The 24,752-nt window shown below is 43.3% G+C and overlaps 1 protein-coding gene across 1 annotated transcript in view; it reads left to right on the forward strand.

Annotated features, from left to right (window-relative positions):
• Nucleotides 1–24,752, forward strand: part of LRRC78 (leucine rich repeat containing 78) — a 61,016-nt gene that overhangs the window by 27,143 nt on the left and 9,121 nt on the right. Inside the window, exons 8-11 of the mRNA XM_070236964.1 lie at nt 2,098–2,238; nt 2,639–2,784; nt 10,765–10,860; nt 19,298–19,433. Of these exons, the coding sequence (XP_070093065.1) occupies nt 2,098–2,238; nt 2,639–2,784; nt 10,765–10,860; nt 19,298–19,433 (519 nt within the window). The remainder of the gene's footprint in view (nt 1–2,097; nt 2,239–2,638; nt 2,785–10,764; nt 10,861–19,297; nt 19,434–24,752) is intronic.

A 24,752-nucleotide genomic window follows, 5' to 3' on the forward strand; every position in this document is an offset into this window, starting at 1 on the left:
AGTGCATCCTTAGAGTTAATGTTCCTGAGTAAATGTTGGGGTTCTCAAAAAGGGTCTCTATTCATTCATTTATTCTTTCAACAAATATTTGTTGAAGGCCAATTTGTGCGAGACACTGTGATCATTGCTAAGGAAGATACAGATATATATAAGGCAATGCCGCTGACCAAGGGAGTCCGGGGGATAGTAGAGGAGAAGACATGCTCCTGACTATGTATAATGCAAAGTAGAAAGCCTGAATATCACAGAAGATGTCCATATACATTTTAGTGGTAGTTTGGATAACGGAAAGCACAATTCCTGAGGTGATGGGTCAATATCCACCAGGAGAGGATGTGGGAGGAAAGGTGATGCTAGGGAAGAGCCAAGTGAGTCCTTTAGAGGGCGGGGACACCACCATGTCAGGGCAGGGTGAGAGGGTACTGATGATAATAATACCAGCTAATGGTTATTGAGTGCTTACTGTGTGCCAAGCACAGTACATGGATTATCTCATTTATTCTCCCAAAAAGAGATAGATATGTACCGTGACATATAGATGTATGATAGATATGTACCATTTCTACCCTTAGACTATGGATGAGAAAAGACTCGGGGGATTAATTGGCTTATTCAAGGCCATTCAGCTCTTAGGGATGGAACCTAGAAGTGAATCAGAGCCCACCTCTGATCCATGACACTAGATTACTGGGGTCTATAATTTACCATCCATGGACAATTTCAAACTGCTTGTGTGATCTGGGTAAGTCATGCAGCCGCTCTGATCTATAATGAGATGATCTCCTCCACTTCACTAGTCTATGCTTCTGTGACGATCCCCATGTAGCCAGGTGGTACCCTGTACTCAAAAGGCCAGTGAGCTGTGAGGTGACAGAGATGATTCAAGCCTGAGAAGTGGCACCACAGAGACTCAAAGTCCCTCCCAAGGAACAAGGGTCTTATTAGGGCTCTGGTTGTGACACTGGACGAGTCTGTCAGCAAAAGCTGGGGAGAGGGAGTTCTCTGTGGAGGTTCTCTAGGTTTCTAAAATGCTGAGAGGAGCCTTAGGCAAGGTCTCCTAATGCAAGGCAACTTGCCGGCTTCCCGCACTGCACAGGGCAGAACCAGCCCCACTGCTCTGAGAACCCTCAAGACCCCAGCCCTTGGGCTGGACCCAGAGACCTGCCCTAGTGGAAAGAGAAAGAAAGAAAGAAAGAATTGCCACCTTCAGGAAACAGCTTGTTTTAATTGTCAGTTGAAATCCCGCTGCTGCTAAGACACCCAGAGTTGTCAGGGCTGGGTAGCTGGGAATCACACCCGAGACGTCAACACTAGTGAAATCGCAGGGTCCCGGTCCCCGGGGATGGAGTTCTTTCCCCACTGTCTTCCCAGATAGGCTGTGAAGGCAGCATGTGCTTTTTTCTCAGGCACCGCTACATTCCCACAATCAGTGCGGTAGCTGGCCCTCAATAATTACTTGTTAAGTGAATTAATAGATTTTAAAAGTTATTTCTGTTAATACTACTCACCTCATTTTAAAGTTCAAGCCTTGATGTTCCACATTCCCTGAAGATGTCCTCTTACCTCCCCCATGCTCAGTTCCCTCACCTAATACCTTCCCGGAGGCTGTGGCTGGCATCAATGAGCCGATGCTTGTGGTTCCACTTTGCAAACTCTAAGGGCTGTGCCATGCAAGGCGAGAAGCAGCACCAGCCTTGAAAGGAGGGTGGGAGGTTGAACTTTCCTGAGCCTGCTTTGGACACACTTTAATGGGCCCCTCCTCGAAGAGACCTCCCAGGCTCCTTCGTCCCTGCCAGCCAGTTCACCTGTCTTCAGGAGTCAGAGCTTGCTCTCCGTCCGCTCCCTCGAATGGGCGCTTCAACCTGCCCTCTGCTCTCTTTGCCCAGGAGGCAGACTCCGGGTGCCCCTTCCTCCACACGCAGGCTGCCCCCAACAGCCCACCCAGCCCACCCCCACAGCCTGCCCCGGCCCAGGCAGCCCACGCTGGTGATCAGCAGATGTGCCTCCACCTGCCCTGCAGAGGGCTTTCAAATCAGTAAGCCAGTGGGTGACACAGCTTTTAAAAGTCACTAATTTGTGCCTGTCCTTTCTTTTTAGCTTTGGAATTGAAGAAATTGAGCGTATTTTCTCAGGCCTGGAGAACAACCAAAGGCTCCAAGGCCTCAGCCTGCGTTACTGTGGTCTGGGGCCACGGAGCGGGCCGGCGCTGGGCTCGGTCGTAAGCCAGAGTGCTGTCCGGTGAGACGCGTCCCCCTTCCCACCCCCTCCCATCTTGGCACTGCTCTGTCTTGAGTTGTATCACAGCTTGTTTACAGAGCCTACTAGCTATGAGTTCCCCTGACTTTTCATTATGATTTTAATCATCTTTTTCTCCCTTCTAATTACTTTTGGTTTCTTTTTCTTATTATAAGAGAAAGATCCTTTACTTACTTTTGAAAATCAAGGGTGGCAGGCCAAATACATGTTTTTGGCCAGATGACATGGTCACAAGGTGTATTTTTTTTGTGACATAGTCTGTTTATTATGATTATTTATTATTTTATAACTAGATCTATTATTTTATGAGATGACCTCAAATCCAAATTTGAGGAAGTGGAAATAACACCAAATGAACAGTGTGTTTCACCCCCTTCCCCAGTGAGCTGCACCTCGACGGCAATTACTTGCAATGTTCTGGAGCTCTGGCTCTGCTCAGACCCCTAGCAGAGTATGCAGAGATGCAGGGCAAAGGCTGGCCCACCACATCCTCACCAGACGCCAGGAATCCCCCTCAGCTGCTCAGAGGTAAGCACTGGAGAATTTGGCCTTAAAGTCCTTTTGGGGCCACCCAAAAGAGGAAAACTTTGGTTTGGGATTAAAATTACCTTCCCAGTGGTCAACGGAGACTCTTCTCCCTGAGTATGTGTGGGAGCAGAATGACGGTCCCCAAAGATGAGTTTGTCCTGTTCTTCAGAACCTGTGACTATGTTACTTCACATGGCAAAAGGGACCTTATAGTCCTTTTAAATTAAATCAAGTGATTAAATTAAAGACCTTGAAATGGAGAGATTAGCCTGGATCATCCAGGTGCGTCCAGTGTAATCACAAGGATCTCTATAAAAGGGAGGCAAGGGGGTCAGAGTCAGAGAGAAGGAGATGTGACAGTAGAAGGAGAGGTCGGAGTGATGTGAGGAAGAGGCCGTGAGCCTCTAGTAGCTGGAAAGGACAAGGAATCTAATTCTCCAGAGTCTCAGGAGGAACCCAGCGCTGCCAATGCCTTAACTTTTGCCTGTAATGCCCGTTTCAAAGTCCTGACCTCCAGAACTGTAAGGCAATAAATTCGTATTGTTTAAGCCACTAAGTTTGTAGTCATTTGTTACAGCAGCAAAAAGAAACAAGTATAGCATGTTAATTGGAACTCTTCCAGTTAAAAGTGAAAGCAGCCCAAACAGAATTAAAGAAAAATTGGGGTTTATTGGCCCAAGTAACTGGGACGTCCACAGGTGGGGCTGTCTTCAGAGATGGCTGAAGTCAGGGGCTCAAATCATGTCAGCAGGAGACCCTGAGTTTGCTGCTCTTGACTCTTCTTCCCCTCCAAGGGTTGGCCTTCTCTTCCAGAGCAGCCAATCTTCCTCCAAGCAGGAAACAGCACTTGACATGTCTGCCAGCAGTCCCAGGGCTGTATCATCATGACTTGTAATCAGTCAGAAAGGGTGAGTCTCCTTCTTCCAGTGGCTGTGGGTCGAATCCCATAGGAAGGCCCTAACTGGCCCTTCTTGGGTCACACACTACCTCTTGGACCAGCCCTATGGCCCAGGTCATGGTAAACCATGATTGGCCAGGATGGATCACACACCCATGGTGGGGAGGGGTGGAGCGGGGCAGCCCTGCCAGAATCACGATTTGCAGTGGAGAAGTGGCAGTCCCCAAGAAGTAGACAGATGAGGGGCACAGACGCAGGACTGACAAGAGCAACAGCTGCTTACTCCCCTATGAAAGGCTTTTCATTTGTTTTAATAGATCCCAAGTACACATATTCATGTCACATTTTAAAGCTGACTACTTTTAATCATTGGTAACAGTAAACTATAGCAAGTGGTTAATAGCACAGACTTAGAGTTAAACCTGGGTTCAAATCCTACTCTAGCTGTGCGTGACTTTGGGTAAATTATCGGATCGATCTAACTTCAGCTTCTTCAGCTGCAAAGTAAAAATGATGATAAGTACCCCATGGTGTATAGTGGGGATTAAGTGTTATAGCCTAAAGCAGTTAGCATGATGCCTTCACACAGTAAGCACTTGAGGGATATTAATTATCATTACCGTTATAGCAGCAACAGTCTCTTCCTGGGAGAGTAAAATCTCGAAGCACGTTGTTGAACACAATCACTCTACTTGCTGGAAAAAATGAACATAAAGAGCTGAAATGGGTGAACTGTTTTTGGCTTTGCTTTTAGTTTAAATAAATTGGGTTAAAAAAACCTCAAAAACTATACACTTCTCACCACTACTCCATCAGTAAAATGGGTATAATAATACCTATCCCGCAGGGTTGTTATAAGGACTTTAAAAGGTAGTATATGCAGGAGTGCTGGACGGCATGTCAGCATGTGACAGATACTAAGAAATGTTACTTGAATTTGCTCTTCTGGAGCCAGATCTGATTCCTGACCAGACTCTCTCCCTGCCACTATGCTACATCTCATCCTGAGCTGCAGATGGGGTTCTAAAGTTCCAAGAAATATTTACCAAAATGGTAGGGAAAATCACTAAATTAGAATGTAATGAGAACCTCCAAGGAAATCTTAGGCTAAACTCAGCCAAAACTATAGGGCATAATTGCTATGCGGTCTAGTGCATATTCACAAACATATAATGAGTGGGAGTCAACCTTTGGGGGTAAAATGATGCTACCTGGTCTTATTCCTGTCAATCCGGGTATCTCGTTGCCTCAGGGTTAAGAGGGTTAGCATCATTAGCTTTATAACTTCTCTTCTCTATAAAATACTCCAAACTACAATTTTTAAAAATGTTGACTCAAAATCATTATGTAGCCATTTTTTTAAATCATAGATATAACTAACTGAAGGTGCATTTAACCATCACAATTGCTCTGCAAAGTAGATATGATAATCCCCATTTTCTGGTTGAGGAGGCTGAAGCTCAAGGCTACAGAGCTTCTAAAGGTCAGAGCCAATCCCCCGGCCCAGGGCCCTGGTGACACCCCGCTTAGATTATGAGACACCGTGTTCTCCAAGTCTTTTGATTCCTCAAAATGACTGGGGATTTTGCCCCAGGGTACAAAACAAAGTGACGTGTGCAAACTCAAGACAAACACATAAATCTCTGCTACAATTTGTTAAATGTTGGTGAATAATGGATAAAAAAGGTTGCATTTTGTAAAAAATTTTAATGAAATTTTATTGAAAATAGTATATCTCTGGTAATAACGCATATCCACATCAAATATAAATGCTGAAAATGTTCCATTTCTAGTGGATTAAGTCTAACTCTGTGCCAGTAAATATCTACATTAAATGAAGTACCATGCTGTCAACAAAAACAAAGAGCTGAAGTCAAGTCTACTTTGTGGAAATGAATGCAAAGAACTTGCAACTAACAGAGATTCCTCAATATAATGGCTATCACTCCTTTAGAAACTTTCATGGTATCAGAATTATATAGGTCATTTGTTGAACTTGATAATTCAGTCGACCCAATAAATATACAAAAGGATGCTGGAAAATAGTGATTGCTGTCAAATATTACCTTCCCTTTGCTATTTTTACCAATATTACTGTAAAACACCACAGTCCTATTTATGATGTCCTGTATTATAACTTTGGGATCTAAATAACTTAATGAATCTGATTTTTTTTTTTAATAATTGGAAATCTAAAAGCACCATCTCAAGGGCTTAGTGTGTGCAGGCAGGGACAGGTGTGAGAGGTGTGGGACTGGAAAAGTGAGGTGACAAAGATGTGGAGAAGAAACGTGGAGACCCCTTATTCCAGTTGTCCCAAGAGGTTTCTGCCCAGAAAAGCATTAAGGCTTAATCTGAGGAGTTCTGGATTTGTCTTCCCAGACTGCCAAAAAAGCCAAGTCAGAGCTGACCGCAGAGAGCGCCAGCCCTGTCATTCTTCATAGCAACCCCGGACGGGATGGAAACTGCTCCAGCTGGGCCAGGCCCTGTGGTCAGTGGTCAACAGACAGAATCTCTTTCAAGTTCTTCTCATTACTCAGGATCTCAGCAATAAGAACAACAAAACCCACAACAAGTACATTTCTAGGTTCTTCTCTTCGCCTAAGGCTAACTATAACAGTCTCCAACATCACATTCACTTGAACCTTGATTTTGATCCAGTTCAGCTTGTGCATTTCAGCTATTCTACGTTCTTTTGGGCGAGTGCATTAGTTTGCTCAGGCTGCCATAACAAAATACCACAGGCTGGGCGGCTTAAACAACAAATTTGTTTTCTCCAGTTCTGAAGGCTGGAAGTCCCAGATCAGCTGGGATTCAGTTCCTGGTGAGAGTTCTTTTCCTGGCCTTAAAGATGGCCGCCTTCTTGCTGTGTCCTCACACGGCCTTTCCTGGGTGTGTGCACTTGAAGAGAGAGAAGGAGTGCTCTCTGGTGTCTCTCTTATAAAGACACTAGTCAATCTGATCAGGGCTCCACCTTATGACCTCATTTAACCTTCTTTACTTCCTTAGAGCTCGCATCTCCAAACACGTCTACAGTGGGCATCCAACATATGAATGGGGGTGGGGGGCATGAACATTCAGTCCCTAACAGTAACATACATGCCAGTACAGAGTAAAAGTACCCTCTATGTCAGAGATGGAGCGACAGACCTCTGCGCGGGTAAATTAGTTTTCCTATCTTGATTTCACTTCTTTGCCAGCAGGATTTGCCTTAAATGATAGAATAAAAGAGGCCTATGAGGCAAGAAAAATGATTATGGTATATTACCAGCCCTCCCTTGGCCATGGGTAGATATAGGACCCAAGCTCCACCAGCTGGACTTTGCCACCCTAAAATGTTATTCCTAAGCTGAGGAACCTCATGCCCCACCCCTAACAACCTGTGCCTTAGCTCCATATCCCTGAAGCTGCCGTGGTCCCTGTCCTTTTCAACCCTGGTCTTGAAACCAAGATGCCATAGACTGAAAATTGCGTACCTCCAAAATTCTTATGTTGAAGTCTTAATCCCCCAGGTGATGGTATTAGGAGGTGAGGCCTTTGAGAGGCCTTTGCGATGCCTCTGATTAGGTCATGAGAGTAGAGCCCTCCTGCGGGTTTAGTGCCCTTCTAAAAGAGACCCCAGAGAGCTCCCTCCCCTCTTCTGCCACATGAGGTTATAGCGAGAAGGCTGTCTGTGAAGCGGGAAGCAGGCCTCCCAGACACTGAATTTCCCAGTGCCTGGATCTTGGACTTCCCAGGCTCCAGAAATAAAGGCACACGAAAACCTCCTAGTGCGTGTCTTTAAGGGGATGTAGATGGTTTTAAAGAAATGTGCAGATTCTCAGCTTCCATAGGACCCAGTGCCTGATGAATATCCTCGGTCACAATCATCATTCTACTTTGCGGAAGAAAGGCATACTTCTCTCCCATCCAGTATCTGAGCAGAGTGTCTTTCCTAGGGTGCAAAAACAAAGAGACAATTCAAAATATTAATGCAAGTGTTAAGAAAGTGAATGACAAATAATTCAGTAACAAACCATTTTTTACTCATCAAGTGGCTTCCAATTTTTGCTTTTAACAAAATTGAAGGAAGACCTAATCAAATTATCAACTGACAGCTCATTCAAAATCTTTGTGTGTGTGATCAACCACTGTGTGGTTTTTAGCCTATAACTCAGGAGTTCAAAGAATTGAATAATACTGCTATGATAAAACTTCTTCTAGGATTGCCTGGTTAAATTTGAATTTTAGATAAAGAAACAATTTATTATAACTACGTCCCATGCAATGTTTGGGATATACTTTAAAACAATTATTCTTTGTTTATCTGACATTTTAACTGGGTGTCCTGTACTTGGGGGGTGAGTGAGGCTAAATCTGGAAGTCCTATTCCATTCCCATCTGTATGAACAAGATTTCTCAGCACTTACAACTATAACAACGAAAAACAGAAATAGCATCAATGCTGAACTCTGCCTCATTTTAGCAGTAATATTTTTTACTGAATACATGAATTAATTGTAAAAACAAATAAATAAAACAGCACTATCCATGTCATTGAGAGATACATTCAATAAAATTTTATTTTTGTCTTTAATTAGGATTTATCAAAATCTATAAAATGTGTATGTGGTATGAATCAATCATACACTTCTAAAAATTGATTAATAACTGCAAAAGACATTTTTAAACTTTAACGCCTTATGGTCCCAAGAAATTTAAGAATCTCTTTTTTACGGAGAAGTACTACAGGATGACCTGGAAAAGACTTTCAAACATAAAATTCTGCAGTGTAAGTGGAATGGAAATACAAATGAAAGCACAAGAAAAAAAGAGAAAAATGCAAAATTTTCAGTTGCTAAAGAAGAGTTTCCTCATGTTTTGGGTTGCTTGGGAATTTTTTAATGGATAAAGTTGGGTATCAAATTTCTTGGAACTTAGAGTCCAGTTGATACCCTTAAGATAATGATATAACAGATTATACTCTTAAATGTCAATATTTGCCATGAACTAAAAATTTCATCCTTTTAAATTTTAAAATTTATGATGAAAAACTTTAGATATTGTCAACTTAAAAAGCAAATTCAGCACAACCAGAGGCACTCACAACTAGAATATGCAACTATGTACTGTGAGGCTTTGGGGAGAAGAAGAAGGAAAAAAAAAAAGAAGGAGATTGGCAACAGATGTCATCTCAGGTGCCAATCTTTGGGGAAAAAAAAAAGCAAATTCATCTGTTATTTATCTCAAAAGGAGTTTATTCAGGAATAGCCAAAAGAATTGCAATTTGGGATGTGCATTCTATGGCAAACCACAAGCAAATCCAGAAAAACAAGGAGGGGAGCTGTTTCTATAGAGAAAAAGTGGAAGTAGGAGGGGCTGTTCTAAAGGAAAGTCCAGGGTTGGAAAGTAACAGTTCAGGGCAGCAATGGCTTCTCATTGGCTGAGCTGTGGCAGTTCTCATTAGCTGGGCTGTTGCTGGGTCGGAGAGAAATCTTCCCTCAGGAGTAAAGTAGTTGTACTTCCTGTCAGAAATTCAACCCTCAATCTCTAGTTGTTTGGTGTAGTTGACCGTGAGGGGAGGGAGAGCTCCCCCTACAGGCCCTCTGGACTCCAATTTAGTTAAGGTTTCTTTAATTAATTTCCACAATACATACCTAAAACCGTGCAAGATAGTCTATAGCTTTTCCACATGCCTCTGGGGTGTTATGAGAGCAAAAATTTTTTGAGGCCGCTGCTTTGTAAGGCCCAAATGTTTGGTTTCTCTCCTGTTCTGTGAGCTGCTCCCAGGCCTTCCAGCACCTTCTCCTTCCTGACAGAGTCAGGCACGCGGCTTTCTGTTGCTGACAAAGAGAAACGAATGCCTCATGATCCAATGACAAGTTTGTTTTCTTATTTACTCGTTATAACGTGTAAAACACAATCTTAGTAATGATGCTGCTTCCTTCCTTCGTCAAATGTGTGTGTGCCCACACGTGGGTGTGTATCTCCTAATATATGCCAGGTACTCTCCCCTGTGCTTGGGATACGTTAGCACGTAAAACAAATATCCCTGGCCCGAGGAGGCATGTGGTACAGGGGTGTATGTGTTTGGGGGCAGTCAGATAATATTTTAAAAACATAATAAATATATATATGCTATATATAGTTTGTTAGAAGGTGATGATTGCTGTGGAAAAAGAAAAAGTTGAGCAAGATAAGCAAGTGTGGGAGTCTGAGGAAGAAGTCGGACCAGGTGTGATTTTAAATAGATGGTTGAGTGTAGGCCTCCTGGACAAGGTAGCATTTGTCTACAGACACAGGAGGTGAGGGAGTGAGCCCGCAGATAAATGGGGACAACAGTCCAGGCAGAGCGGACAGCCTGTGCCACGGCTCCAAGGCCCACAGGACCCCAAGATGCACGAGGAGCAGCAGGGCACCTGGGCAATAACAAGGGCCAAGGGTCAAGGACCTTGTTAGCCAGGAAAGAGCAGAGGAGTGACTGATGGGACCTAAGTTTGAGAAGGACCCCTCAATCTGGGTGGCAAGGATACCTTGAGGGGGCAGCAGGGAGGCCTGTTGGGAGGCTGTCGTCATCCAGGTGAGAGGTGGTGGTGAGAGGTGTCTCCCCAGGTGAGGAGAGGGTGGTAGCACGGGGTGGTAAGAAGTGGTAGGTTCAGCATCTGTACTACTTCCTGAGGGATGGATATGGGTGCAAGGAAAGGAAGAGTCCAGAACAACTCCAGAGTGATGATATACTAATATACTTTTTTAAAATGTGCCCCGAATGTGTTCCTCTCTGCTATATTCTTACTAATCCCAGAGGTTTAGAGTGACTTTTACAGAGCACAGCTGTGGAATGTAAAGAAGAATCAACACAAGGCCTTGCATGACAGTTCTTGGGGCCCTCCTGGGTACAGGCTCTCCTCACGCCTTTGAGGAGAGAAATAGGGAAAAGACAGGACTGAACAGAAGTGAATATGGTTTTGACAATGGGTCAGATAATTCTCTTATGAGAAATATCTCTGCCCAAAGTATACATTAAATGAAGGCAATAAACAATTTCAGTGTGTGTCAAAAACCCATCCATGCAACTTTGAACAGGCTTTTCTTTTTTCATACAGTCAGCCACAGAGCAAGTTCAACTTTGAACCCGATTGCAAAGTCATCTGGAGCTGTAACAGTGAAAACTACTTCAGGGAAGAATAAGAGAAAGAAAGGTATTGTTTTTGTGTTGTTTCAGCTATTGCTCCCACTTCCTTCCTTTCCTTCATCACTTCCTCCTTTCATGGGCTCTGTGTTCCCACTACAGAAGTAATTACCCCAGACAGAGAGAAAAACTCAAGCGGAGAAAAAAAATACTCAGGGTTTTTATGGCTTCATATGACCCAAAAACAGAACAGCTAGCCATATCCACCAGGGGAATTAGTCTTGGCACACTCAACAAGGCCACAAAACGATGGTGGGGCCCAGGCTGGTCTGGGAATATCTGCAATAAACCGCCAGCAGGACCTGATCAATCCAGCTTGGGGACTTCTCTCCTATGCTCATTGCTTAGAAACTGAGCCAGTTAGAAGGAATTTTAAGAAATCACCAACTCCACAACCTCTGAGCAAGATTAAACTAAATGAGAAGCTGTCCAATATTAAGGGTTTGCAGCTAAGTGTTGGGAAGCCAGGATTCTAGTCCCAGAACCTGCCCCGATGCCCGCGTCTCAGCATCCTAATCTGCAGTTCGAGAACTTTGCGCTCACAGCTTCCTAAATTCCACTCCAGCTTTAACAATTTGAAGATGTAAAGAGACAGGACAAGATGATCACTGGGCGTGTCTGGGCACAGTCTTTGGGAGACTGTTCATGGAGGCTAACCTAACTTCGTGTTGTTCTGTTTCAGTCCACTTCATTTTTTTTCTGTAAGGTTAGTGTGTGAAAGGCAATAAGCCCTTGTAATGAAGCTCTTTGCCCTTTGGCTTTCTCTTCCTCAGTTTTCGTCTGTTTTGTGTGGTCTTTTTTCTGTCTCTGAATTAATGTATCTCCTCCATGAAATCTCACTGAATTAGAAAATATAAATTCTTAAGATCTAAAAAGCCAAATGAAAATATAAAGTAAGAAAATTTATCAGGCATTTTTTCTGTTGTCTGATGTCAATATAGTCTTTCCACTGGAGAGTACTAGCAGATTTTGGGAAATCTACTAAAAGGAAAAAAAAAAAAGAACCATGCCAGGTTATCATTTGTTTTAGACAGTTACCATTTGGGAATATTTTCAACCAAATATCCTTTCAGACGAATTGGTTGGGGTCCTGTGAGGATGAGGATGAGGATGATTGGCATCTCCAGGACAGGTGGCCCCATGAGGACAGTCCTTACACTGGGCCATTTGACATCTGAGAGGGCAGGAGTGCTGGGTCTCTGATTCTAACTCTGCATGTAGACTTTCAACAGAAATTGGTAACAAGGACAGAGACTGAATGTCTGTATCATGCTGTGCGTCAACTTGGCATTGCAGGAAGACCGAAAGGCCAAAATCTATCTGGGAACTTCAAGGCTTCTCAGGCTGGAGTGAGGCTCTGACCACTTCAATTTGTTGAGCCTTCCTGATAAAAAAAAAAAAAATTAAATTAGTTAATGGCAAAGAAGTTTAAAAAAATTGCATAATAGTTGAAGTTTTTACATTTAACAAGCAAACTCTTCTAATACACGTAAAAACACAGAGAACGCATGCATAACCTCATTAGGTGATGACACCAGGATGCGAATATGAGGCCCTTTGCGAATATGACTTCTCCTGTGTGCCACCCCCAACCCAAGACCCTCGCTCCCCACCCACATGTAGGCCCTGGAGATGTTAAACCTTCATAGAAGGTGGATAGTTTGAGGGAAAAGTCAAAAAGAGAGCAAAACAATTATTCATCCTTCACCTTTTAAATAATAGCTATGTTGAGGCCCAGGTCACAATACCTTTCAGCTACTAACAGCCATTACAAAAGTACCAGACATGCTTATTTTCATCTTCATGACCAGATATACTCTCCCACCAGGCCCCTGGAGGAGCCCAGTATCTTGAGGTCTGCCCGGGAACAGGCAGAGGCCTTGACAAACTGCAGGCTGCCTCTGGTCATTGTTTCAGTCAGCACTGATGAAATGAAATGTCCTCGGGGTCATTTTGGGCTGGTATGTGAGGGATGTAGTGAGGGATATCCCTGGTCCCTGCCCCAAGGAGCTTACTTTCCGGTCACTGCAGCTGCCTCAACAGAAAATTGTTATCAAGCACCAGCTCTGTGCAGGGCACAAGGGGTGCTCCTGCCTTTTTGGGGTGTATTCATTTGCTAGGGCTCCCATAACAGAGTACCAGACTGGGGGAGCTTAAACAACAGAAATATGTTGTCTCACAGTTCTGCAGGCTGGAAGTCAAGCTCAAGGTGTTGGCAGAGTTGGTTCTTTCTGGGGGTTCTGAGGGAGAATCTTTCCATGCCTCTCTCTAGCTTTTGTTGCTTTGCTGACCATCCTTGGTGTTCCTTGGCTTCTGGTTGCATCACCCCAATCTTTGCCTTCATGTTCACATGGCATTCTCCCTGTGTGTGCCTTTGTCCAATCCTCCCCTTCTTATAGGAACATCGGTCATATAGGATTAGGGGCCCACTCTACTCTAGTATGACCTCCTCTTAATGAATTACTTCTGCCACAATCCTATTTCCAAATAAGGTCACATTCTGAATAACGGGAAGGGGGGTTAGGACTTCAACATATGAATTTTGGCAGGGGACACAATTCAACTCATAACAAGGGGACATGCAGTTTAGAAACAGGATACACACCCAGAACACAAATAGCCACACAAGGCAGCATCTGCCAAGGGCCAAGCATGGACACTGGGATCAGAGAAGAGCATTCTCTCCCAGGTCTGAAACCGGGGAGGAGGCTTTGTGAATAAGCTAGTTGCTGGTGCAGGGTGGAAAAAAAGAAAGGACTTAACCTGAGGAAGGATGTAAGTGATGAAGAAAGGCCTTAACAATGCAAGCCACAAGCACACAAGTTTAGCTGGAACAAGAGGATGTGGGAGGGTGGACCTGTCAAGAGGGGTGGGTCATATTAAGGAGGACTTTGCATGTCAGGCTGAGAGTTTGGACTTAGTCCAGTGGACAATGGGAGCCATTAAAGTCTTTCGTCTCCCAAGATATCCTTTGCCTCGAACCAATAAAAACAATTTTGTAGCTTCTTGTCAGAACAGACCATTTTCTTGCTTTTCAGAGTTCACAAAACAAGTTAATTTTCCCACATTGGATAATTACCTTCACAGTCATAAGGTGTTTGTTCGGGGGTTAGTTTGGTCTTGGGGAGAGTTTTACTTGTTTCACAATAAAGAGTCAGACCGAGCTGGTTTACATCAGCCTCCTGGGTGAGGAGTCCAGACGGTTTCCATTTGGTCCCAAGTGGAAACAGCCAAGCTATTTTTATGCTCACCCCTTTGTGAACAGGAGGCTTTTGGCCTGCTGCTTAGGAAGTCGAACTCACAATATGGTACAAATCAAAACCCCTATTCAGAATCCTGACACCTTTTATTGCTCCTCTCTGAATGTTTAATTATAAGAACCTAACAACTTTACATTAGCAGCCATTTATAAGTTGATAGAAGAGGCAAAGTATTCCATTTCTGTGCCTGCAGAGGTTACACATCTGTTTGTGCATACCAGACCTGCCTCAAAGCACCACGGAACATGAGGAACCATTAGATCAGAGGTTCTCAAACTTGCGCAGCAGAGGCACCCGGAGGGCTTGTTAGAACACAGGCTGCTGGGCCCTGCTCCCGCAAGGTCCTGAATCAGTAGATCTGAGGGAAGGCTGCAGAATTTGCTTTTCTATCAAGTTCCCAGGTGATGCCGAGGCAATTGGTCCAGGGTCCACACTTTGAGAACGAGTTTTAGAATTGAAAGAAATCAGATTGCCTACTCTTGCTTTATTTTGCTCAGGAAAGAAAGTCAGAGGGCAGAGTGAGGCTCCTACTGCCTCTTCTCTGCCATAGAAACCACAGAACAAATAGCACCCGGGCCCATTTCTCTTCCATCTTCTCTGTCTCTTCTAGAGCCAGCCTGGCTCACTTCTGAGCCCCGTGACACTGTCCCACAGGTACACAGGGCCTGGGCCACCCAGGCCTGGCGACACTCAAGTGGGTGATGTCTGGCTTGGCCTATGACTAGTCACGAGCCTGTCTTGTTCATAAAGAGCCAGAAGATGGCCGAAGACTAGAAGTCACCCAAAGGTTGTCAGGAATAGTCATCTGCAGAGAAGATGGCTTCCCTGAGCCCCTTTCGCCCAGCCCTGCCTCATCATCTCAAAGCCCCAGAAGTTCCAGAAAGACCCAGCAAGGACGCAGAGGTGTCCTGTCACCTGAGCCTGCTCTGCTTCCCGGCTCAAGCCCCACACGTAGCTCCCAGGATTGTTTTAATTCTCGAGGATTTAGGACTGGAAAGGCTACTGCATGACTTAGACGTGTACAGGGGACAAAATCTAACCATAAAATGGTCAGTCCACACACTTGGGATTGATCAGACCTTTACAACAGCACCAATGCCACCCAAGGGGTGAATTCACTTCCCCAAATAAGGCGTTATTACTTGTATCCTAGCCAGAGTCCATAGGAATGCTAGCAGCATTAAGGAATGCAAAGGTCAAGTTCAAAAGTTAACACGTAATCTTCAGAACAGCTTTATTAGTTCCAAATCAGGAAGTCACTAGTTATAATCCTGAAATTATTTTGGGATTTTATCCTGGAGTGATAGCTAAACAATGGAAACCTTTACAGGCAGGTTCCAAGGTCCAAGATGTAAATCATCTGACACTAATTACCCTCTGCTTCCTTAAGTCTTGCAATCAAGCAAGCGGAATTTATGTTTTGGTTTACAAACCTCTGGTAATTACACAGGAAATCACGCGTGTTCCTTGTTGATGGAAAGAAGCTATTTTTAACAGGTTTAAAAAGAGTCAACCTCAACAAGGAGGTCTGACCAGGACCCGGCGTCCACCGATGGAGAGAGCTGTGGTTAAGTGAAACAATCGGATGCCCCCCTGTCCTCGTGGTCCCAGAGGAGGCCGGAGAGTCAGGGAAGAGAAGAGGAACCTTTTGGGGGGAACTTCTGGTCTATGAAGGTTTCCACTTGCCCTCTGGGTGCTGGCCCACACAGGAAGTAGAGCTCTCTCGGGAAGGGATGAGCAGAGGCTCGGCATCTGGGAGAGCGAGGGCATTCTAGGCAGAGAGAGGGAAGCACGGGAGAAAGGGTGCAGGGGGCCAAGAGCCGGCAGTGGTCAGCATGAGGGAAGTGTGACGTCCACCACAGAGCGGTCGTTGGGCGAGTGGCTAGAGATGTTGCTGGAAAGGCCAGTGGACCCACATGGCCGAAAGCCATGACTGCTGTTAAAGAGTTAGACTTTGTCCTGTGTGCAAAGCGGGAGCCATGATGGTTGTGAAGCAAGACGGTGACATAATGAGAAGTGGATTTTTGAACAGAACTTCGGGCAGCTGTGCAGAAGGTGCTTTAGAGAGAGGAACGTCTGGAGGATGGGAGGCTGGTTCAGAGGCTTTTACGACGGTTCAGACAAGAGAATGTAGAACCACGGAAGTGCAGAACCGAGTGATGGGAAGATAGAGTCTGGATCTGTTTCGGAGGGAGATTGACAGGACCTAGTGGCCAGTTCACTGAGAGCTGTAAGATTCTGAAATCAGGGACAATTTGGGGATCTGGGCAATTAACTAAAGAGAAAGTGGGAGGGAGCCCAAGGTTGAGTGAGTCCCTCTTGGATCTGTGGAGTGGCTTCCAGGGAGAGGCGTGCGAGTGGCAGAAATATGTGTGTGATCCTCAGGAGGCAGTGGCAGAAGGGAGGACTTGTTACACATGGAGCTTCTCCACGCCGGTGTTCAATGACTTACAAAATCCAGAACTGAAGCTGGGAAGCTAGGCAGCAATATTTCCTGTGTACTAAGTGCCTCTACAACCATTATTTCACCATGCTTCCCAGTCGATTTTTACAATGCATCTAGGAGATGACTATTATGATCTCTATGTTAGCAATAAGGAAATTTAGTTTCAGAGAAGTTAAGTGACTTTCTGGGGAGTCACACAGCATTTTTCAGAAAGAGGTTTTTAACCTGGAGACTCTGCTCCTATCTCTACGCCACTCTGCCTCTTAGGCACAACTGGCATCACTATGCCCCCACTAAGTTCTCTGAGACAGAGGGGGGTAAGTTAAAGTGGTCGTTGTTGGTGAGCTTGGTTTTGTTTTAAAGCAGAGAAATGTAAGATTAGGTAAAAATAGGATGGAGTGAATACAGCTGGAGTGGATCAGGTATTACCAGGGGCTCAGCATGTACTCACTTTTACTCCAAGGAATTTGTTTTCCATCCAGAGAAAAGAATTTAATTCTGCTTGAACTTTGGTTGAAGGCCTGGAGCAGGCAATCCCTGTATGAAGCAGCCTCGGCCTTCCCCCCTCAACAGGGCACTGTGACTCACGTGAGGTCTAAATTCTGGAGAGGGGTTTGGACTAGCATTTTCCAAACTGTTTATTCTTCATAGGCACAGGTGACATGTCCCTCCCAGTTGGAGGGAGATTTAGATTGTTTTTCCCACGGGGGTGCAAGCTGTACCAGGCCAGTCACAGGCTGGGCAGCCCCTTTCCTCTCCAGGGGCACACATCTGTGCCACGCTAGCTAAGCCAGGGCGTAGGCTGGCTGAGAGGGTTTCTCTCCTTGCAAAGCTGAGTGGCTGCACAGGAATTTGGCCTTTGGCCTTTGGCCTTGGCCCCCTTGGCCTCGTGTTTCACCACTGCTGCTTTCTGGCATGCCAGAAGGGGGCAAAAAGAAATGAGTGCCACATGCAATCAGTCTCCACATCGTTAATCATTCCGGGCAATAAACTTCACTTTTCAAAGGCATTTATGTTTGTGAAGAGATTTTATAAATAGAAAAATCATATTCTATTTTATGTTCATGAGTGGTCTCAAGGCATTATTACCTGTGCTGTACTTGGAAAAACAATGAACAGTGAGATAGAAGTTTCCACGCTATGATTGCACTCTGCACTCCCCTGCTCATTGATTCGTTCATTTATTCCACAAAAAGTTATTGAAAACCTACAATGTTCCAGACACGTTCTAGTCTATTAGCACTGTTATCTTATCAGCCGCATGCCCTGGATTTAAGGACAAATGAGATATGGACACATTAGGCTCATCCCCAATAAAACTAAAGGATGAGGCAGTTTTCTTCCCTCCAACTGTGCTTTGAAGGAAAATAAACCCTGTCTATCTCGTTCAACAACCCAGCAAATTAGATTCCTATCCAAAGAAACCAAGTGACTTTTTGTAAAGCATACTTTTTTTTTTTTTTAAAGAACTGGCAAACTAGAATGGCCCAATATCCAAAGTTATCACCTTTTCCTAAAAGGTCAGTTCTCCTTCATGACTTGAAAACTTACACTTGGCTATCAGCGACTCTTCTCTTCCTGCGCACAGTTGGCTCACTTCAGGTCAGCGTCGTGAGGCCAGGCGGTTTTGTCTCTTCTGTTGCCTGTTGCAGTCCCACTGCCAGGAACGGTGCCTGGCACAGAAGAGGAGCTCAGAAAGATTTGTTGAGTGCCGAATGAATGCAAGTGCAGAAGAGTCCTCGTCTAGCCCTGGGGCTAGGTTCTCAAGTATGTTAGGCACAATTAGTGTGTAGCTAAATGGTCCTTTAAAACCCCTTGAATTGCCCACACAATACGACATGTAGACATACTATCTGTAAGTTCCACGTGGTTTCTTCCCCAGCTTTGGAACAGATCGCTGTTTCTCACTTGAGCCCCAGATGCAGCAGTTGGCTAGTGTTTGGGCGGTCATGTTGCACAAAATGTATATAATTTCAAACACTTGGAGGCTCCCGGGAAGCGATCTGGCTCTGGGACTGGAGATCCGGATCTCCCATCTCACACTCACTGCGTGGGTGAGCCAGGCTCGTGTCTGGATTTCTCTTTCTCCATCCCCTTCGTGGTTTTGGGGTTTCTTTTTTTTTTTTTTTTTTTTTTTTGGTGTTTTTTGCTAAACTCCTAAACTTGAACTGGTGTGAGCTGAACGGGTACGTGATGCCACTCCGCAGCACTGACACTGAACTTTATGAAACCGGATAGACCGACAAGGGTGAACCAGACTCCAGGACCACTGACCGCAGTCGTGACATCTACAAAGGCAGGATGGTTTCTCCCCTTCAAACATGTCCTTCTAGAACTCAAAAAATGTGACAACTTTGCAGGCTTTTTCATAGGGCTGAATCTCTATATAAGGGCTATCACTTTCCCAGGATCCGCGGACAACTTAATCATCTTGTACCAAAAAATTTCCAGAAACATTGGTTTTCCTCTTTAGCCAAAGTAAAGGCAGCAATCTAAATCTTAAATGAGATGTCCTCTCATACAGAGCAATTTTGGGCTTTCTGTTGTACAGAATAAAGGATGTACTGAGTATTTTTTAAAAGGACTTCTTAAATTATATGTATTTCCTTGACTATATTGCATAATGCGTCTGCTCACACAAGTCAAATAAGTACAATCTTAAAAAATAAAATCAACTTAGGTGGTGGTAAACAGTGGAACTGTTGTCTAAAAATAGTAAAATACTCTAGTTTTTCTTGTAGGAATCAAGAAAAAAGTTAAAGGTTTGACTGAAGCTGGTCCTTGGTTAGTGAAATTGCATTTGGCAGATAATGGCATAGATGGAAAAGGAAACGAAGGAGAAAAAGGCTTGTTGGAATTCACTCAGATTTTAACATGGTGAGTAGAAAATTAAGAGGTTCTATTTGTTCACCTTCCAAAACTAGGTGCTTGGGTTAAATCATGGGGATGATGGTTTAACTGCAGCTTGTTACCAGTGCCAAGTGAGGTTTTTCAGCTCTGAGAGGGAAGCAGTGACCCATCTTGGTCTTGGTACGTGGTCTTAAGAGAAGGCCTGGAATCATAAAAACGGCACTGCAGACAGTTGCATGTGAGCCCACAAAGGGGTCTCAAAGACCTCACTAGAAGCCCTATCTGAAGAAGTTGGCAACTGAGGAAAGACAGGAGGTATGACCGCCAGGGTCTTCTTCCCTAAATCAGGATATAATGTCAAATATAGCAATGTGACCTGAGGAAGAAAGGCAGCCCACTCAAGTGACCACTCTTGTGTTTGATTACAAAATTGTCCCAATCTTCTTAGACAGAAAGACACAGCTATTCTCAAAAGCTTCTGGAAAACAGAATATTTCCTTGCCATGTTTATCTTGACAACTTGGACATCTCCCTGTCCAGCTCTCTTGAATCCACATACCCGGTACCCAGTGGGCCAAGCTACGAGTCAGTATTTGCAGCACTGTAAGAAAGCTTGCTGTGTAGAGGGCTCCAGGCTATACCATCTCAGGACATCTGTACTTACAGCCCCTTGGAGCAGACAAGGACAGTGGAGCACAGTCTTGATCTGAGGCTCGAGGGTTTGATTGATGGCTACATATTACTTTAGAGGAAAAAGATTTCTTCTCTAACATACTTTACTTCCTTACTTAGGAAGGTTGGGAAGATTTCCACATGGATAGCTTTGCTACTATTTCTAGAATTATGTTAATAAATTTCATTTTATTACCCTTTTAATATATTTGCTAGATTTAGTATATTGATGGCATATTATCCTTTTAGTATATTACTAACATTTTGCTAAGGATTTTTGCATCTATGTTCAGGAGGAATATTGGTCCTTGCTCTTCTTTTCCTGTAGTGTCTTCATCTGTATCGGGATCAAGGTAATTCTGGCTTTACAGAATGAGTTAGGAAGTGTTCTCTCCTTGTTTATTTTATTAAAAAATTTGTGCAGAATTGGCATTATTTTATCCTTAAATATTTGGTAGAATTCACCAGTGAAATCATTTGGACCTGGAATTTTCTATATGGGAAGATTTTAAACTACAAATTCAATTTCTTTAATAGATATAGGCTATTCTGGTTATTTTTACTTGAGTAAAGCTGTGGTAGTTTGTGTTTTTCAAGAAATTTGTTCATTTTATCTAAGTTTTCAAGTTTATTGGCATAAAGTTAGTCAGAATATTTCTTTGTAATCCTTTTAATGTCTGTAGGATCTGTAGTGATGTTGCCTCTTTCATTCTTGATGTTGATCATTTATTTTCTCTCTTTTTTTCTAGTCAATCTGAAAAGAAATTTGTTAGTTTTATTTATCTTCTCAAAGAACCAGCTTTCCCTTTTCTCTAATGTTTTTCTTTCTTCAATTTCATTAATTTATTCCCTTATCTTTATTGTTTCCTTTATTCTGCTTACCTTGGGTTTAATATGCTCTTCTTCTAGTTTATTAAGGTAAAAGCATAAGTCATTGATTTTAAAGCGTTTTATTTTTCTAATATAAAAGTTTGTACTAACACTAAGCACTCTTTCAATGCATCCCACAAATTTTGGTATGTTGTATTTCATTCAAACTATTTTCTAATTTCCCTTTTGATTTCTTCTTTGACCTATGGGTTATTTAGAAGAGTACTGTTTAGTTTGCACATATTTGTAAATTTTTCAGATATTTTTCTCTTGTTGATTTCTAATTAAATCCTGCTGTGGTTGGAGAACATACTTGTTTTATTGCCCAGATTATGGTCTATCTTAGTAAATGTTCTATGTGTACTTGGAAAGAATGTGTATTCTGCTATTATTGGATGGAATGTTCCATAAATGTCAATTAGGTGAAATTGGTTGACGATGTTGTTCAGGTATTCTATGTCTTTACAAATTTTCTGTTTACTTGCTCTATCAATTATTGAGAGAGGGATTATTGTGATTTTGTTTATATCTCTTTGCAGTTTAATCAGTTTTACCTCATGTATTTTGAAGCTCTGTTATTAGGTGCATAAACATTTAGGATTGTAATATCTCTCAACAAATTGACCCTCATTATCATTTGAAATCCCTAGTAATATTTATCTCTTATCTCTGGTAGTATTCCCTTCTCTGAAATATACTTTGACTTATATTAATATAGCCACTCCAGCTTTCTCTTGATATTAGCATGATGTATCTGTCTCCATCCTTTTACTTTTAACCTGTGTTTTATATTCCATTTGGGTTTCTTGTAGACAGCATATAGTTGAGACCTTCTTTTTTGACCCGTTTTGACATTCTCCGTCTTTTAATTGTCATTTAGACCATTACACTTAATGTGATTATCGATATAGTTGGGTTTTAATCTACCTTCTTGCCATTTGTTTTCTATTTGTCTCATTTGTTATTTTAACTAGTTTTCTGCCTGTTTTGGGATTCAGTAATGTTTATAATTTCATTTTTATCTCTTTTATTGGCTCATTAGCTAATACCTCTGTCTTTTTTCTTTTTAGTGGTCGCTCTAGTGTTTACACCATTCATTTTTACCTATCACAGGCTGCCTTCAACTAATATTATACTACGTCACTCATAGTATGAGAATTTTACAACAGTACGCTTCCATTCCCTCCCATCCTTTGTGCTCTTGTTGTCATATATTCTACTTTTACAAATGTTAAAAATCACAGAATACATTGTGATTATTATGTTTGTTTTAAGCAGTTTATTTTTTTAAATAAGAGGGGAAAGTCTTTTGTATTTATTCACATATTTACAATTTCTAGTGTTCTTCATTCTTTTGGATATATCCAAATTTCTATGTAATATTATTTTCCTTCTGTCTGAAGGACTTACTTTATACACTTCTCGTAGTCCTGATTTGCTGGTGGTGAATTCTCTAATCTTTTGTATGTCTAAAAAGTCTTTTTTTTTTGCCTTCATTTTTAAAGATTTTGGGGGAGGGGTATAGAATTCTTGGTTGACAGTTAATACTTTCAAGATGTTGGTCCACTGTCTTCTGCTTGCATTGTTTCTAAAGAGAAATGTGCCGTCACTTTTGTCTTTGTTTTTTTGTACATAATTTGTCTTTTTTCTCTGGCTGCTTTTAAGACTTTCTCTTTACTACTCTAGTGACCTAACCAACTTGAACTCATAAAGGCAGCTTAGTGCAAATTTAGCATCCATGGTCTTTGTATCATTCATCTATTCTGGGTCTTTTCAGCCTCACTGCATCTCACTGGCAGTTGGTGACCTTCTGATGTGACTTGTGCAGTGAGCTGCATGCTCACCTCAAGGACAGGTCCCCTCCCTCATTTCCATCTTCTCAGCTTCAACACTCACTCTCCTTGGCACTTGTCTGCAGTGCTAACAGGCTGGTGTCCTGGAAGTAGAAGGATCATCTTCATAACTCCACCCTACCCTGGCTAGCCCAGTTCTGGGCTAGCTGGAGAGAGAGTTGAAGGATGATCAAACAGGCTCCAGGAGCACTTTGGGGAACAGATTTGTGGCTCCTCAACTTTTACCCTTGAGAGTCCGTCCTGAGTATTTACACAGGAAGAGCTTAGTGGATGGATGGGGAGCCAAGGGGCTTGTCTGGGGGCCTGCCAGCAAGTCAGCTCCTGGGGTCTGCTTAATTGAATATTTACTTAAAGTGGCTTATGCATATGCATTTATGTTGGGGTAAGATTTAGTGATGGAGATTATGGAGCACTGATCACCTGCCTACCCACTGGCCCTCTTCATCCTTGGTACCACATGGGTCTATCCTCAACTTCGGATTAGCTGGTCCAGGGACATGGGATATCATGCCTTTTGTTTGTGATGAGGCCTTACCAAGCTCTACTAAAGCCAATATCAGTGGCTTCTTTTTCAATATCTGCTAAAGCCAATACCCCTAAAGCCAATATCGGTGGCTTCTTTGAGCTTAAGGCAGGAGCCAAATGACCCTGCTGGTTCTCCCTCTCATGACCCAGGCCTCCCTCTGATCAGGATTCATCTAGCAGTGCTCTATGGGGCCAACAGAACAGTACAATTACTTAAGGCTGACCCTTTGGCAGATTTTGCTTTCTGCTCTGAGCACGCTAAACATGACAGCAAAACTGGCTATAGGATTCGTGGGGACCCAGTGCAGATGGAAACTCATGGGCTCTTGTTCAAATATTATGAATTAAGAATTTCAAGATGTTGATAGCAGAGAACTAAACCAAGTGAGGAGCCCTTCTGAGCTCAGGCCCCACACCTGTGAAGCCGGCTCTGCGTGTCAGGGTACACAAACACCACTAGCAATGCGCGCCAGTGCCAGGAATTCCCTTCCCATGTTTTTTTAGTTCTGATACTAAATACTTAAATATTTTTGTTCTTTTTTTTTTAAGTGTAAGAATTGGGAACTATTGGAGATTGAAACATATTTTCTTGGTGTCTGTGAATCATGCATCATGGCTATCTTCAAGCAGACTGCCTGGGTTCACATCCCTGCTCCACGGTTTACTAGCAGTATAATCCTAAGCAAGTTAACTAACTTCTCTATATCTTCTCTATATCTTGGTTTCCTCGCTTGTAAAACTGAGGATAGTAATAGTGTCTAACTCCAGAGATTGCTACAGGGTTAAATGAGATCATGCATGTAAGATGCTAAATATAGTACCCAGGGCTGCAGCTGGCACCTTTATACAAACTAGAAAAAGAGCCCCTCTGGACAGATGAGTTAAAAGAGTTGGCCACCTCTGGCCAATGAGTCAGAGGAAGTTACCCTTTCCAGGTCTCTGCCTCAGGCCCAGGACTTGGCAAGCAGAGCTTGGCTGGATTTCAGCCCCACTCACACCATTGGAAGGCCCCTTTGTGCTGGGCACAAGTGCTTCTAATCACAAGGGTGGCCCTGATCACATCTGATGCGTAGTGAATGCCCCACAAAACCGAAGCTCATGTGAGGCTGTGTCGTGTGGTGGGTAAATCCATGCCCTCTGGAATCAGACCTAGATGCAGTCAGGTTGTGAAGTTTGCCTTCAACACTCTCCACTCTCCTTCTGTGCACCCCCACTTCCTCCTTGAAGCATTCCTGTTCTTACTTATCTCATCTGAAGGAATTGAACATAAGCAGTTCAGGAAGCCAAAGCCAGTCAAGTCCTGATTAGACAGACTGTTTCCTTGGGAGCAAGATCTTAGAGAGGGAGAGTCTGGAAGGGTCATGCAGCCCTGGCTTTGAATTCTGGCTGCCGAATCATAGAAAATGTGTGCAAGGAGCAAGAGAGT

The sequence above is a fragment of the Equus caballus genome, chromosome 16, assembly GCF_041296265.1.
Source record: "Equus caballus isolate H_3958 breed thoroughbred chromosome 16, TB-T2T, whole genome shotgun sequence".
NCBI lineage: Eukaryota > Metazoa > Chordata > Mammalia > Perissodactyla > Equidae > Equus > Equus caballus.